The sequence below is a fragment of the Xiphophorus couchianus genome, chromosome 8, assembly GCF_001444195.1.
Source record: "Xiphophorus couchianus chromosome 8, X_couchianus-1.0, whole genome shotgun sequence".
Taxonomy (NCBI): Eukaryota; Metazoa; Chordata; class Actinopteri; order Cyprinodontiformes; family Poeciliidae; genus Xiphophorus; species Xiphophorus couchianus.
In genome coordinates, this window is record NC_040235.1 from 12,261,040 (window position 1) to 12,276,150 (window position 15,111).

A 15,111-nucleotide genomic window follows, 5' to 3' on the forward strand; every position below is an offset into this window, starting at 1 on the left:
TGACACAATATCCCAGAGCAGCGAAGCACAGTGCTTGCCAGGTTTCATCATCCCTCTGTATGTTCTTCAGAGATAGAATATGTTGAAACGAAGGCTGTGGGTTTTTAAAGCTCGCTGATTTCTTTGCCCCACTTCTCTGCACAATCCCCCACATCTGTTCTTGTTACATTAATGTGGGTAGGTAAGAGGTTTTACACTGTTAATACCAAGTGAAGAGTGTAATCATTAAAAAAAAAAAAAAGGTCATTTAAGTATTAATTGAGAAATATCAAAACTGATGTATCCCTGTTATCCTTTTAGCACCAGTCAGCTTTTTTTGATTAGGTCTTTTTAATAATAACCAATCTTCCCATGTTTGCAACATTACAAAAGAAAAGGAATTAATGTATGCCCAAGATTTAGGTTCGCAATAACTACTGGAAATTAGTCGAGAATGAAGGGTCAGTGAATGTTTCCAATGCTCGGTTGACATCTAGTTGGAAAATCCTGCACTTCCCTAAAAGACCCAGGATTAGAAAGGTTTCACACCAAATTGTTTGGGAGGAAAAGGCTGTCATCTAGTGGAAATATGTGCTAACTACAATGTTGGAACATCTAAATATCATCTAAATACAAAATATTTAGATGTTGCCTTTGTTGACGTTACACAATCATAGAAATATAGAAATTATTTAGAACCCCCAAGGCAAGTCTCAATGTTTATGATCTCTTAAATCTCTCACATATACATTTCATCACTCAATATTTAATAACTTGTGTTAGGATTAGGGTGCATTTTTTGTTTATTATCATTACCTTTAAGAGGCTTAGGAATACATGTGAAGAATACTTGCATATTTGAATATCTTTTTATAAGCTTTTTGGAAGGTAATGTGTAAAAGACTCTGATTTCATAATCTTGTACCTTGACTTTTTTTTTCTTAATTTAAGGGATGAACAAATTTTAAAAATGTTCTTATTTTCTTTTAATTTAATATTACATTTTGTTTACATTGAAAACATAGTTAATAAATTTTATATTTAATTCAACATTTTAAACATGACGTTTAATCTTGTGCGTTACATTTTAACTGTTTTGTCTTCTATTTCAAATTCTTCTAAAAATATTTGAGTTTCACATTATAACAGAAAAAATTTAATAAAGACAAATGACTCAATATGTGTACTTGTACAGCTTATATTCCTGTAGTGTCAGCAACCAGGAACAGTAAAATCTACATTTATAATGTATATATATATAATCAATTGGCACATCAACATGTATGTGAGTCCATGTTTTCAGATTTGTTCTATGATCTGTTCTGTGTTTCTGCTCTGCTGTCTTCTGACTGTGAACAAACACTCTGCTGTGGTTCCTCCTCTGAGCTCCTCTTGATAGTCAGCTCTCTCTCCGTCCCCTCGATACAAGGAACTTTGGCTGCCTGGATGTGGAGCTTTCCATCTGGAGAAAGGTGGCAGCTGACGTCTTCATGGTTCACCCCTTCAGGCAGATCAAACTCCTGTCTGAACTCCTGCAGGCTGTAAGAGTAGGAGCCTTTCCCGTCCTCTTGTTTCTTCTCTCTCTTCCCGCTGACTCTCAGCTTCCTGCCCACCTGCCGGACTGACAGATCTTCCGGAGAAAAGCCCTGAGTGTCCAGGGTTAGGCCAAAGTGCTCTCCCTCTTTGTCCAGCTGGTAGGAGACTGGCTGCAGAGCCACGCTGCTCCTGAAAGGCTCTGTGTCCTCCAGGATCTGGCGTTGAAGTTTGTCCATCAGCTGCAGACTGCTGCACAGCTCCTGTAGGTCTCTCTGCATGACACGCTGCTGGTAGAACAGAGGTCTGACCTCTGGCCACACACTGCGTACAGGCCAGGAGAAGTCCATGAATGGACTGAGGGCAGATGGGAATCCATGGGAGCACAGCATCTTTCTTCTGTTTAGTCTTGAGTCTTCTTAATATTCAGGCATCTTTTCACTCCTGTGTTTCTTGTGTATCTTTCTGTCAGTCAGTGGGGCTGTCCCAGCTTTATATTGTAGCAGGACGCGCTCCAGAGGCTTCCGGAAGTTTCTGGTAATTACTACAGACCTCCACTGGGTGGAGCTGTTTCACATGATCTATTGCGTCTATAACATTTCTGGTCATAATTACAGTACAGTTTGTGTCTGAGACGTGTTTGTTTTTGTTTATTCTTAAGCTGTAACGTCAAGTAAAATTAATGGCTTACATCTTTATGTAAAATTTATTTTTGCTAAGTTCTTATAGTAGTTATGTTATTGTTTACAGTAAATTGCTGTTGTTACTTTTTCAACCACTAACATTTAGTGACCAAAAAAAAAAAAAAAAAAAACACGGATAATTTTCTCAGTTATAAACATGCTAACATTTATATTTGATGGAGAGTTCTGGAGATAAATCTTAGTTAAAGATTTTTGTTTCATATCTTGAATAATTGATTCAGTAATAGAAAACATGTTTATTATGTTGCCAAAAGAAAGTATATACATAATTTAATATATTATGTTTATACATAATATAAACATATATAATCATTGAAAGCATTTATTTAAGCTAATTTTTACAGGCTTTTTAAGAATCTACTTTATTTCCTATCAAGAAAGAATTCATCATTTTCTGGAACTTTCTGTTTCTCATCAACGATTTCCACTGGGAGGAGCTTCTTTAAATGATCATCTGGACATTTTTCTCAAAAACGTAAGTTATAGTCAAATAAACATGCATTTTTCCTCACCTAAAACTGCAGAGCATTTTATATTCTAAATTATGTTTGGTTTCAGACACTTAAGGAAACCCTTCTTATTCCATCAGAATAACATAAAAATGTTTTATTGTATAATTTACTTAACATAAATGTCACTATTTATTGGAATGTTGGATGATAAGTTCACGGAATATTTTAGTTTTTAAATCAAAGTAAGCTAAAGTCATGGACAAAGGAAACATCTAAGCCACCTATGAAACATAAAAGAAAGATCACCACATCATGTTTCTATCTATAAATTGTCAAAATGATCGTTAAAACAGCAGTCCATCATTTTTTTAAAGTGTGACTTACTTGCTTTATGTCCAGTTTGTAATAATTACATCATTTGATTAGTATTTTTCATCATATGTGATATATATTTAGCTCACAATGTCATTAAAAGATTATTCCCTATGAATCACAATGCAAATATATTCTGGGCTTTTCTTTAGCTCATTTATTCAGCACACTTCTTGTACAGTATGTGGTGTTCTTCTCTCCATAGAATATACCACTGATGATATTGTTCAATCTGCTCTGTTTATGAAAAACAAGAAAGAAAAATGGAGTCAGTATTTCCATCCACATTAACAAAGAAATGCATAAGTGCTACAAAACAGAGTTGGATGTTTCCCAAAATGATTTGACAATAAACAGAGCTGTTAGCACACTTTATTTATAGGTTTTAGATGAATACTAAGCCATAATACTAAGCAAACCTCCTGAAATGTTTTTAACTAGTTTGTGTTCAAAACTTTGATGGACAATTGTCTTACAATATTTATTTCAAAAAATTGGCCCAGAACTCAAGTTTACTTCAGTAAATAGGAATTTATCAAGATTACTTCCTTATGTACTCTTAATAATTTGAGATTTTTACATTCAAAGTGTAGTGTCCACCCCAATTTTACTACTACATAAGCATGCGTGTGTGTGGGTGTGTGTGTGTGTGTGTGTGTGTGTGTGTGTGTGCGTGTGTGTGTCTGTGTGTGTGTCCCTGCATGTGTTGCTGCAAAATAATGATAATCATTACTGGTGAGCACAGATAATCTCTTAATGGTGGCAATGTAAACCATGCCCAACTGGGAAAAGAAAACAGACAGAGCAGGAGGCATGTTCATACTAAAACAGAACACCAAAGATATAGGTATTTTGCATTTCTGTATCTATTTTTATATTGAGATGTCAAACATTTCTTTTCATTTTTCAGCAAATTTCATGTATTAAATGTTTCTTTAAGACAAAGTTGACTTGTTGACATTTACTTTTACTTGATTCAAGATTAAGTTAACATTAACTATTTTGTTTACATGCTTGAAGTTTTAGTATATTTTCAAGAAAAACACATCTTATCATAAAGATCAAGATAGAAGACGACAAATGGAAAAGAAAACCATTAACCACTTTTTGAAAAGATGTTTAAATAAACCCTTTTACTGTACAAAAAAGCAGAATACACTCTTAATTAATAGAATGACAAATTGAAATTGACACATCAACATGTATGTGAGTCCATGTTTTCATTTTTGTTCTATGATCTGTTCTGTGTTTCTGCTCTGCTGTCTTCTGACTGTGAACAAACACTCTGCTGTGGTTCCTCCTCTGAGCTCCTCTTGATAGTCAGCTCTCTCTCCGTCCCCTCGATACAAGGAACTTTGGCTGCCTGGATGTGGAGTTTTCCATCTAGAGAAAGATGGCAGCTGACGTCTTCATGGTTCACCCCTTCAGGCAGATCAAACTCCTGTCTGAACTCCTGCAGGCTGTAAGAGTAGGAGCCTTTCCCGTCCTCTTGTTTCTTCTCCATCTTCCCGCTGACTCTCAGCTTCCTGCCCACCTGCTGGACTGACAGATCTTCTGGAGAAAAACCCTGAGTGTCCAGGGTTAGGCCAAAGTGCTCTCCCTCTTTGTCCAGCTGGTAGGAGACTGGCTGCAGAGCCACGCTGCTCCTGAAAGGCTCTGTGTCCTCCAGGATCTGGCGTTGAAGTTTGTCCATCAGCTGCAGACTGCTGCGCAGCTCCTGTAGGTCTCTCTGCATGACATGCTGCTGGTAGAACAGAGGTCTGACCTCTGGCCACAGACTGCGTACAGGCCAGGAGAAGTCCATGAATGGACTGAGGGCAGATGGGAATCCATGAGAGCACAGCATCTTTCTTCTGGTTAGTCTTGAGTCTTCTTGTTATTCAGGCGTCTCTTCTCTCCTGTGTTTCTTGTGTATCTTTCTGTCAGTCAGCGGGGCTGTCCCAGCTTTATATTGTAGCAGGAGGCGCTCCAGAAGCTTCAGGAAGTTTCTGGTAATTACTACAGACCTCCACTGGGTGGAGCTAATTCACCTAATTTTTCACCTCTCAGTTCTGTTGCTTTATGCAGCGATAATCTCTTTAATCGTGTTTACTTTAGTAAGCTTGGAGCAATAACAAAAGTTCCACAACACTTGAAACCATTAATGAAGTACTAGTTCAATGATTATTACAAATATGAAAGCATAGCTTTGGTAGAAAAAATTCCTGAATATAAACATATTGTGCTGTACCATAATATATTCAGCAAATGATTCTTTTAACAGTTTCCTTTTAAATTTTATTCTGTAGTTTTTATGGTCCTGCACAGAAAGAAAGGAGTTCTTTTGGGTGCTGTATTACCTAAACATATATTTGTATCTTGGCTTTTCTTTAACATTAAATCAAAACAAAACATAAATTAATCTATAAAATATATAGTTCAATATCTCCATTACTTTTTATAAGTTTAATATTGATTCTCATGCAAGCATGCAGTACTTTTCTTTGTTGTATGAATTAACCTCAAACCAACATTCTTTTTAAAAAAAAACATCAAATGTTTTATATGCCATACACATAAAATCATTTTTTGTCATTGACTGAAAACTTACTAAACATGATTATGTAAGTGATTGTTGAAAGTAGCCTTAGGAAAAACACATGATACATTAGGTGAATTAGCTCCACCAAGTGGAGGTCTGTAGTAATTACCAGAAACTTCCCGAAGCCTCTGGAGAGCCTCCTGCTACAATATAAAGCTGGGACAGCCCCGCTGACTGACAGAAAGATACACAAGAAACACAGGAGTGAAGAGACGCCTGAATATTAAGAAGACTCAAGACTAACCAGAAGAAAGATGCTGTGCTCTCATGGATTCCCGTCTGCCCTCAGTCCATTCATGGACTTCTCCTGGCCTGTACGCAGTGTGTGGCCAGAGGTCAGACCTCTGTTCTACCAGCAGCATGTCATGCAGAGAGACCTACAGGAGCTGCGCAGCAGTCTGCAGCTGATGGACAAACTTCAACACCAGATCCTGGAGGACACAGAGCCTTTCAGGAGCAGCGTGGCTCTGCAGCCTGTCTCCTACCAGCTGGACAAAGAGGGAGAGCACTTTGGCCTAACCATGGACACTCAGGGTTTTTCTCCAGAAGATTTGTCAGTCCGGCAGGTGGGCAGGAAGGTGAGAGTCAGCGGGAAGACGGAGAAGAAACAAGAGGATGGGAAAGGCTCCTATTCTTACAGCCTGCAGGAGTTCAGACAGGAGTTTGATCTGCCTGAAGGGGTGAACCATGAAGACGTCAGCTGCCATCTTTCTCCAGATGGAAAACTCCACATCCAGGCAGCCAAAGTTCCTTGTTTTGAGGGGACGGAGAGAGAGCTGGCTATCAAGAGGAGCTCAGAGGAGGAACCACAGCAGAGTGTTTGTTCACAGTCAGAAGACAGCAGAGCAGAAACACAGAACAGATCATAGAACAAACCTGAAAACATGGACTCACATACATGTTGATGTGCCAATGGGATGATCTTAGATTTCATTGATAATACTCTTGTGTGGATCAATGTTGTTTTGGTACATTACTGTATTTGTTAACAGAAACATTTGAAAAATTAAAGAATAATAAACAGTTAGTGGTTCTGTTGGTGTACTTTGTCTTAGTATATCGTAACAGAAATGACATTCCATCATGTAGAAAATAAATGTACCAATAAATAAAATGTTTTCTCAATGTTTGGGGAAACACTTTTGAAAATAAAATTGTATTATTGTTAAGTCCTTTGTGTGCATTTTTCATCTACACATTGGGAATATTATCTTCAATTAAAATATTTTTTTACAAACTAAAATGTGCAGCTCAGTAATAAAATAGCAGAACAAACTACATATAAAGTGAACATAGGCCGAAATCAACAATTGTTTTCTATGTTTAAAATATCATTGATTGAAATGAACAACATCTGTAGAATCATTACATCTGAAATGTAAAAATGTACACTTGAAATACTTGCATAATTCTATTAATTGGTTAAAGTAAAAATATTAATAATTAAATAAAACAAAAAGACAAGTACTTCTAAAACGATAAAATCTTATTTCTTGCTACATTAAAGAACATTAATAAACACCAGGCATGCTTTCATGCAATAATATTTTTTGAGAATTCTCTGTTATAAATTATTTAATAAACTGGTTGTGTATATTTGTTATAAATCTGTAAAAGATTTCTTAAAAATGGAAAAGAAATATATTAAACTAATTAATTATGATGACTAATGCAATATTTTCACTTAAAGATGTTAGGCATGATTATACCTAATAACATCAGGTATAATAACATCATTTTAAGCATGAAAGATATTCTTTATTTTCTTAATAAAACCTTGTTCCCTATATTTTTTAGTATGGCAATAAATAAGATACCAGTTGAGCAGTACTTGTCTTTATGTTGTGTTTTTTATTCTTCTTTTCAATATCTTCAACAATCAATAGAGTTTTGTTCATATTTCATGCACATATTTTTACATTTTCATGTAATTTCACAGATAATGTTTGTTTCAGTTATATTTAAAATATTGAAAACAATATTTGATTATTCCTTATTTTATATTTAGAAATGCCTGGTATTTTACTGGTGCCCATTTTTAAAGTAGCTAAATTTTCAAAATGTAAAACGTTGATTTTTATTTAATGTAAAGTTCTCAGATTGTAAATTAAAACATGCACACTCATTTGTCAACAAATTTCAAATTTTATTTTCAAGTGTATGCCAAACAACAGCGAAAAGATGCTTCCATTTATTGATACAATTATTTTATACATGTTTCATGTTATTTTCTAATGTTGTGTTCTTATGTATTCTCATAAAGGCTAAATATTGAAAACAACAGGAGAACCACTAACTGTTAACTAATTTTTAATTTTACAAATGTTTCTTTGTACAAACCCAATAACCTAAAAACTGAACACGACCATCACCAAAGAAATCTAAAATCACCCCATTGGCACATCAACATGTATGTGAGTCCATGTTTTCAGGTTTGTTCTATGATCCGTTCTGTGTTTCTGCTCTGCTGTCTTCTGACTGTGAACAAACACTCTGCTGTGGTTCCTCCTCTGAGCTCCTCTTGATAGTCAGCTCTCTCTCCGTCCCCTCAAAACAAGGAACTTTGGCTGCCTGGATGTGGAGCTTTCCATCTGGAGAAAGGTGGCAGCTGACGTCTTCATGGTTCACCCCTTCAGGCAGATCAAACTCCTGTCTGAACTCCTGCAGGCTGTAAGAGTAGGAGCCTTTCCCGTCTTCTTGTTTCTTCTCCGTCTTCCCGCTGACTCTCAGTTTCCTGCCCACCTGCCGGACTGACAGATCTTCTGGAGAAAAGCCCTGAGTGTCCAGGGTTAGGCCAAACCCTCCCTCTCCCTCTTTGTCCAGCTGGTAGGAGACTGGCTGCAGAGCCACGCTGCTCCTGAAAGGCTCTGTGTCCTCCAGGATCTGGCGTTGAAGTTTGTCCATCAGCTGCAGACTGCTGCGCAGCTCCTGTAGGTCTCTCTGCATGACATGCTGCTGGTACGCAGTGTGTGGACCTCTGGCCACACACTGCGTACAGGCCAGGAGAAGTCCATGAATGGACTGAGGGCAGACGGGAATCCATGAGAGCACAGCATCTTTCTTCTGGTTAGTCTTGAGTCTTCTTGTTATTCAGGCGTCTTTTCACTCCTGTGTTTCTAGTGTATCTTTCTGTCAGTCAGTGGGGCTGTCCCAGCTTTATATTCTAGCAGGAGGCGCTCCAGAGGCTTCAGGAAGTTTCTGGTAATTACTACAGAATTCCACTTGGTGGAGCTCTTTCACATAATCTGTCTTGTCTGTGAAGTTTCTGTTCACGGCAATAAATTGTCTCACATATATCTCTTCTTAAAATACATCACTATTAATATGAACTACCTCTTTAGTTTATTCTGAAAAAAAATGTTTTTGGTCATTTTTTCCAACAGTTGTTCTAAAACATAATGTTAATTGCGTCAATTATTTTCTTAACAGGAGGCACTACCAGATTCCCCAGGAATTTTCCTGTAATAACCACAGAGCTAAACTTGGTGGAGCTGTTCCAGATGAGATAATTTTCCTTTTTCATTTTGTGTTTCTTGATATAATTTAAATGCGTATAATAGTTTTTGTATAATAGGAACATAGGACTTTTTTCGTGATCATTAACTGTTTCATATGCCAAGTTGTACTTATTTTCAAAATCTATATTTCATTAAAAAATGTTATTCTTTTATAAATTGTTTTTGAAGTTGAAAGTCTATTTTCCACAACACTGTTAATCTTTGGGGGTAGACATTTAATTAAATAAGTACAACTTATTAAACATTAGATGTCTTTCTATTTTTCTATTTTTTTGCTTATACAATTTCATGATCATTGATCTCCTTCATTTTAATCTAGTTAAATATAATTATTTCAAAATGTTTCAGTTATCAGTTATAGCCAAAAACCTAAATTTACCAATGATTAACCAACATCAAGCCTAACATCCGTTCCCATAACTTTTCCCATTCCATAATCAATTTTTATAATGATATAAATATAACTTTGTCACAAAATCTACAGAAAGCGGGACAGCTTATTAAATTTCCCAAATATCTATTATATAACTGTTTTAGTATTGTCAAAGTAGTGTAATTATTACCACTTGTTTATGTTTTTCTATATTAAGTTGAAGGACCACTTATAGTGCAGGTAAAAAGCAAAGAATGTAGCTTTGGGATAATGACAAACATGTAGTTTCATTGTCATTATTTCCTTTATATACTTCTCAGATATTCCATAAACATATATGGAAAGCTCAAGCTGTATTACATTTTTATTTACGTAATATTCCTCTGGGGCTGATCAGACCTTTGTTGCCTTGCAGTAACAAATGTCCTGAGTGTTTATTTCACAATGGTATGAATGTTCTCCCTATGCATGCTTGGATATTCCTCCAAGCGTCCAAGTACATGACTGCAAGGTCAATTGGTCTCTTTTTTTTTATCATTTGGCACAAATGTGTGTGCAAGTATTGCTGTATTGTCACCGTTATAAAGGATGGAATTCAAATTGTAATATCATATTTTTTCGATAGGTGTTAATGATACTGTAGAAAGTGAAAGATATATCATCACTGTTGTGTTTTCAATAATTTTTATTTATTTATTTATTTATTTTTTTGCCAGACTTGCCAGGCTTTAATGAGAGCACAATTCAAACTCCATATTAGATTTAGGTGTGTATTACCTCTAACAGCATCTAGATGTTCAACTGCGAAAAAGAAAATACATTTCAGATGATACAAATAATTAAGACTGCCCTAAATGTGTTCAAAGCTTCTTGCTTCTCGATGTTTTCTCCTAAGTGGTTATCAGCTTAGTAATGGTTCTCCTGTGGTCATCAGATGGACTTATATCTTGTGAGTGCATTACTCCAAACCCATTGTCTGCATATTAGTACATCGATCAATAGCTATGGCTAGACTAGTATGGTATTTAGTATCACAGACACAAGATGAGAGAGAGAATAGTGTGGCTATGCAAGGGAAGGAATTGAATAGCTCTGAACAATGTCTTATTCTAGTTATGAAAATGTACACAAAAAAATATTTTCATATTTGCACTTTTGTAGGGTCTGAGAAAGTGCAACAACATAACATGACCACCATTTTAAAATTACAATATAAGAAACAATTTATTGAAAATATTTAGTGTCTCAAGATAAAATCAAACCATTCCATTGCAACTTGTGCATACAACACACAATTTCTCCTTTGTTAGTCTTTCCCCCCCTTATCACCTACGTCTCTATCTACTGTCTGCACTGACAGAATCAAATCTTGTTATTTTTTCTCCTTAGAAAGCGTCAACTGTCCTTCACTAGGGGTCTTTGCGTAAATCATTACACACTGAATTGAAATAACCCACATCATGGTACTGCCTCCACCTGGTTAAGAGATTTGAAAGCTTTGCCTCGACTCCTCCAAACCTTCTTCTTGTCATTATCATTAAAAACAAAAAAACAAAATAAAAATCAATCAAGTTGCTTTCAGCATCCTCTTAGTCCATGGTGTGATAGCCTTGAGACTTAATCGTACCTTGTTGTCCTTGAACAAACTATCCAACTCCCTCTATGTTTATGTTAACCATTTAAAGGTTTCAAAGGTATTTGAAACGTGGACACAAATGGATGTTCAATAGCACAAGGATTCCAAAGATTAAACCTCCCAAAGAACCGCCTAAAAGCCCCATATCAACACAACTAAAGATTTGTGGACTATGCACCAGATCAAACTCAGGAATCTATAACCTCTTCTAATTCTGACAACAGTTTGATGACAACATCATGTGTATTGATGACCACTCACTGAGAAATATTTCAACAAACATTCACATTGAAGATTAAAAATAATATATAATAAATACAAATTAGTGAACACAATTCTTGTATTTTGAATCTTATTGAACTTACTAAATGTGTTGACAGTGCAAAACAAAAATGAATGATTGTGATGCATTATCAATGGCTCAAAATTAACAAGGACAGCACACAAACTTTCCATTAGCAATGTATATTTAAACAATTTTATTTGCACATAAAGCATACTTCAATCTGTCCATTTACAAATCTTTATCTTTCTAAAATAGTGGAGAAATGTTTTTAGATAAAATATAGCACATTGGTACAAGCAATGACAAAAACAAGAGTTTGAGGTGTGTTATTGCTCTGTAAAGTTCCTGTAATAAAGTACCTTCTGAGGTAGATCAGTCTCCTCCTGGGAGTTACGTAATTCTCCACAGGAAAGGTTGATTAAAGGTGACCTTACCATGCACTGCCTCCTGGCCACAGTATGTAATTTTTTTTCAAATTAGTGTAGTGGCCGCAGTCATCTGGTACTTACTAAATCTTATTTGCTTTGCAAATGAGACTCAGCATTGAGCAGGCAGGTTCTGGAGTTGTTTCCATAGGGTCAGCATTTCCTTTGGATTCCGTCTGTGAACAAGTAGAACAGACCTGTATGCACACGGATTGTTTCTGTCTGTAGCGGGGAGATCAAATGTTAAGAAACCCGGGTGGTGGACTGGAGAAAGCCCGAGTCTGTTTAGGCACATCCCAAGGTAAACATCATCAATAGGGAAAAGACGAACCCTTTCAGACACCTCCTGTAAACGTAAGGCGAGTGAGCCTGAATACACCACCCCTCCTCCACCAGCGTAAGGTGGGTACACACATTTGTAAAAACTTTCCGGTATGTAGTATTTCATGGATGGCTCACGGTTCGGCATTGCATTGCTGATCACATCGCCGACAAAAAAATTCATGTCTGTTTCATTAGTATAGGTTCTCCAAAGCTTGTGCTCCTCCATTTTTTTATGCAGGTAACTCAGAAGGGCATCTGTCCGAACAAAAACATCGTCATCGCCTTTGAAGACAAAAGCGGCGGTAGGGCAGTACTGCTTGAACCATCTCCACAGCAGCAGGTCCTTCAAGGTCAAATTGAAGAACGTATCCCTGAAATCCCACTGTAGAATATCTCCGTACTTCTCGTTCTCAAGTTCCAGAAGGTTCTTCAGGTCTGGGTACGGACCTGTACTCGAGTCCTGCCTTCCGAGCAGGAAAACCGTGCGCACTAATCCCCCTTTTGTATTGAACTCCCCCTTCACCAGACCCCCGTGTCCCCATGTTTCACGTATGGCCTGTCGGTTTTCAAAGTTCCCCACTTGTGATTTGATAGCGATGAGGAGCATTGGAGACCCCACCCCAGTGGTATCTTTGTTCCTCTGACACATACGTGGCTGGTTGATAAGAAGAGGGTACTTCCTGCAGTGCATTGACTTGATAAATGCTCTAATTTGCTCTGGCATGCTGTTGAAGTCATTCACGCTAGGAACTGAACACTTCTGTGACATGCAGTCTGATAGACAATTATCCTCAATTTCAGTGAAAGGCTGACCTTTTGGGCTTCTCTGCATCCCAGTTAGGTTTCCTCTTAATATTGGATTGTGCTGACGGTCCCAGCTGTGCTGCAACTGGTTCCACAGTGCACTGTCCTCCAGGCGAAGGTTCCAGAAAGGACCAAGTGGGTGTGAGGCCAGGGTGGAAGAATTGGCTGAAATCCCTGGAGCAATGTAGTGAATGATTACTTTTGGAGGAGCGTAAGAAATGGTGACAAATATGGTCACCATGATGTAAATCACGAGGTGTCCAGTCATCATACATGGCAGCAAGCACATGCATAGTAGTCTCCCGTTGCATTTGCAGCATTTTCCCATTGTTGCAAGTCAAAAACCTGCACAAAAAGCATAGTTTTATATGAATATATAAATAATCAAAACAGATAACGTTATAACATTATATCCGCTCTCTCTTAACAGGAAACACAACAGTGGGATAAATCTGATTTTGCAAATCCCCTTTAACGCTCTGGAGTTTCTGTTCCCTTGGTGACTGTCCAGTGGGGGTTATTATCTGTTCTTGTTGACACTCTGAACCTCATCGAGTACAGCTGAATACCTGAGCCCCTGAAGAAAATATTACATAACAGGCAGCCCCTTTGTCTTTCATTTGATATAAATATTCCTCTCTACACTTGCTTTGTCAAGTATTGTCCCTATTCTCATACGTATTACTTACCACTGGTTTAAATCTCACTGGATCAGCTGGAAAAGAAAGAAAAAAAAGCCAAGTCTCCACTCTTCTGATGTGGTTATGAGTCGGTCATTTCAGGGGACACCTGTTGAAAATCCTTTATACCACAACAGTACATCCTCTAACTGTACATCTATCAAGTGCTCCTCTAGTGCTGTGCCAAGAGCAGCTGAGCAACGCGTCCCATATGAGGCAGCTTGTGCACAACGAGCATGCGTCTCTTCGACTCCTCATTAGATAATGAGGAGAAAACACCCACAAGGAGGGCGTATTATCTTTAGTGAACACTGACTAATGTTACTCTGTGATTTCTCAGAAGCAGATTTGATTTGCATCCATGCTCTATAGGCAAATATTCTCATGGTACAAACCAAATGTGCAACCAAAATGAGATTAACCGTGTAATGATTCTGTTGTGAGTAATTTGTCAAGGCATATTTAACTGAGGCTACAGAAGCTTATATGAAAACACAGTGACTTGCAAAATTATCCATGTCTCTTGGATATTTCCACAATATTTTACAATCAGAAACTTCAAAGTTTTTCTATATATTTTTTTCAAAATAAAAAATAGTGTGGGATGTTTTCGTAATCATGGTTACATGCTTTGAAGAACCACCTTTAAAAGCAATTAAAGTTGTAAGCTAGCTTTGTATATCTGAAACTCAAATATATAATCTAAACCTAATCTCAATGAGGTTGGATGGATGTGTTAGTGAACATCAGTTTTGCTAGACTTCCTTCTGGATTATGATTTGGAAACTCACTCAGTCATTAAAAACAGATGAACATGTATTAAGCTTCTTCCATCTTATCATTCCTGCTGACCTCTGTACATTATGGTTGCTTGGGTCTCCTCTAGCATGATTTGCTGCATCAATGCTGCAGTGGTTAGAGAAGCTCAGTTTTTAAACCCATTTTCCATGGGGTTTAGGCCAATCTACTTTGACGGTCCATCAAGTAAACGGATCATTAATATAGTTATTGGCATTATTACCAGAGTGAGGAGCTGTCAAGATAAAATCAGCATCTCTGAAAAGCTTGTCAGTAGAGAGAAGCATGAATTGCTCCAAAATTTACTGCCAATCCATGCACTGACTTTAAAATACATTGGCCCACTTTAATCTTAAAAGACAACTTTGGTCCTCTCTTAAGCTCTAATTATATTTTGCTTGTACACATTTTTATACCACAGTTTTTCCTTCCACTAAACTTTTCGATGATGGCATTTAAACTGCACCCAATCAACAACATGCGTTTGTCACAATGACCTTGTGTGGTCATGGTGGTTCACCCTTTTTGTGAAAGGTGCTAGTGTCTGTCTGCTGGACAGATGTCAAGTCATCTTCACCAGACTTTGACTTTGACTTTTATGGACTGTAATACGGACATAAGATACAATTTAGGTATTAAAAATAAG

At 37.1% G+C, this 15,111-nt stretch overlaps 4 protein-coding genes across 4 annotated transcripts; 1 reads left to right on the forward strand and 3 right to left on the reverse strand.

Annotated features, from left to right (window-relative positions):
* Positions 1–1,014: 1,014 nt before the first annotated feature.
* On the reverse strand, positions 1,015–1,956 carry LOC114149210 (heat shock protein 30-like). The gene has a single exon (XM_028024855.1). It carries the CDS (start codon positions 1,902–1,904, stop codon positions 1,290–1,292), a length of 615 nt encoding a protein of 204 aa, XP_027880656.1. The 5' UTR covers positions 1,905–1,956; the 3' UTR covers positions 1,015–1,289.
* Positions 1,957–3,887: 1,931 nt separating this feature from the next.
* On the reverse strand, positions 3,888–8,842 carry LOC114149036 (heat shock protein 30-like). Its single transcript, XM_028024583.1, has 2 exons — positions 8,597–8,842; positions 3,888–4,805 (listed from the first exon to the last, which is right to left on the reverse strand). Exons 1-2 carry the CDS (start codon positions 8,675–8,677, stop codon positions 4,272–4,274), a joined length of 615 nt encoding a protein of 204 aa, XP_027880384.1. The 5' UTR covers positions 8,678–8,842; the 3' UTR covers positions 3,888–4,271.
* LOC114149037 (heat shock protein 30-like) lies at positions 4,930–6,648 on the forward strand. The gene has a single exon (XM_028024584.1). It carries the CDS (start codon positions 5,876–5,878, stop codon positions 6,488–6,490), a length of 615 nt encoding a protein of 204 aa, XP_027880385.1. The 5' UTR covers positions 4,930–5,875; the 3' UTR covers positions 6,491–6,648.
* Positions 8,843–11,529: 2,687 nt separating the features above from the next.
* Positions 11,530–13,315, reverse strand: LOC114149550 (N-acetyllactosaminide beta-1,3-N-acetylglucosaminyltransferase 2). Its single transcript, XM_028025531.1, has one exon. It carries the CDS (start codon positions 13,313–13,315, stop codon positions 11,972–11,974), a length of 1,344 nt encoding a protein of 447 aa, XP_027881332.1. The 3' UTR covers positions 11,530–11,971.
* Between the last annotated feature and the right edge of the window lie 1,796 nt (positions 13,316–15,111).

What these genes read in the sequence shown, in the direction of transcription:
- LOC114149037 (XM_028024584.1), top strand. Translation starts at nt 5,876, where the DNA reads ATGCTGTGCTCTCATGGATTCCCGTCTGCCCTCAGTCCATTCATGGAC.
- LOC114149210 (XM_028024855.1), bottom strand. Translation starts at nt 1,904, where the DNA reads ATGCTGTGCTCCCATGGATTCCCATCTGCCCTCAGTCCATTCATGGAC.
- LOC114149036 (XM_028024583.1), bottom strand. Translation starts at nt 8,677, where the DNA reads ATGCTGTGCTCTCATGGATTCCCGTCTGCCCTCAGTCCATTCATGGAC. An exon ending in TACGCAGTGTGTGGCCAGAG is followed by an intron (nt 4,806 to 8,596) that starts GTCCACACACTG and finishes CTGTGGCCAGAG; the next exon opens with GTCAGACCTCTGTTCTACCA.
- LOC114149550 (XM_028025531.1), bottom strand. Translation starts at nt 13,315, where the DNA reads ATGGGAAAATGCTGCAAATGCAACGGGAGACTACTATGCATGTGCTTG.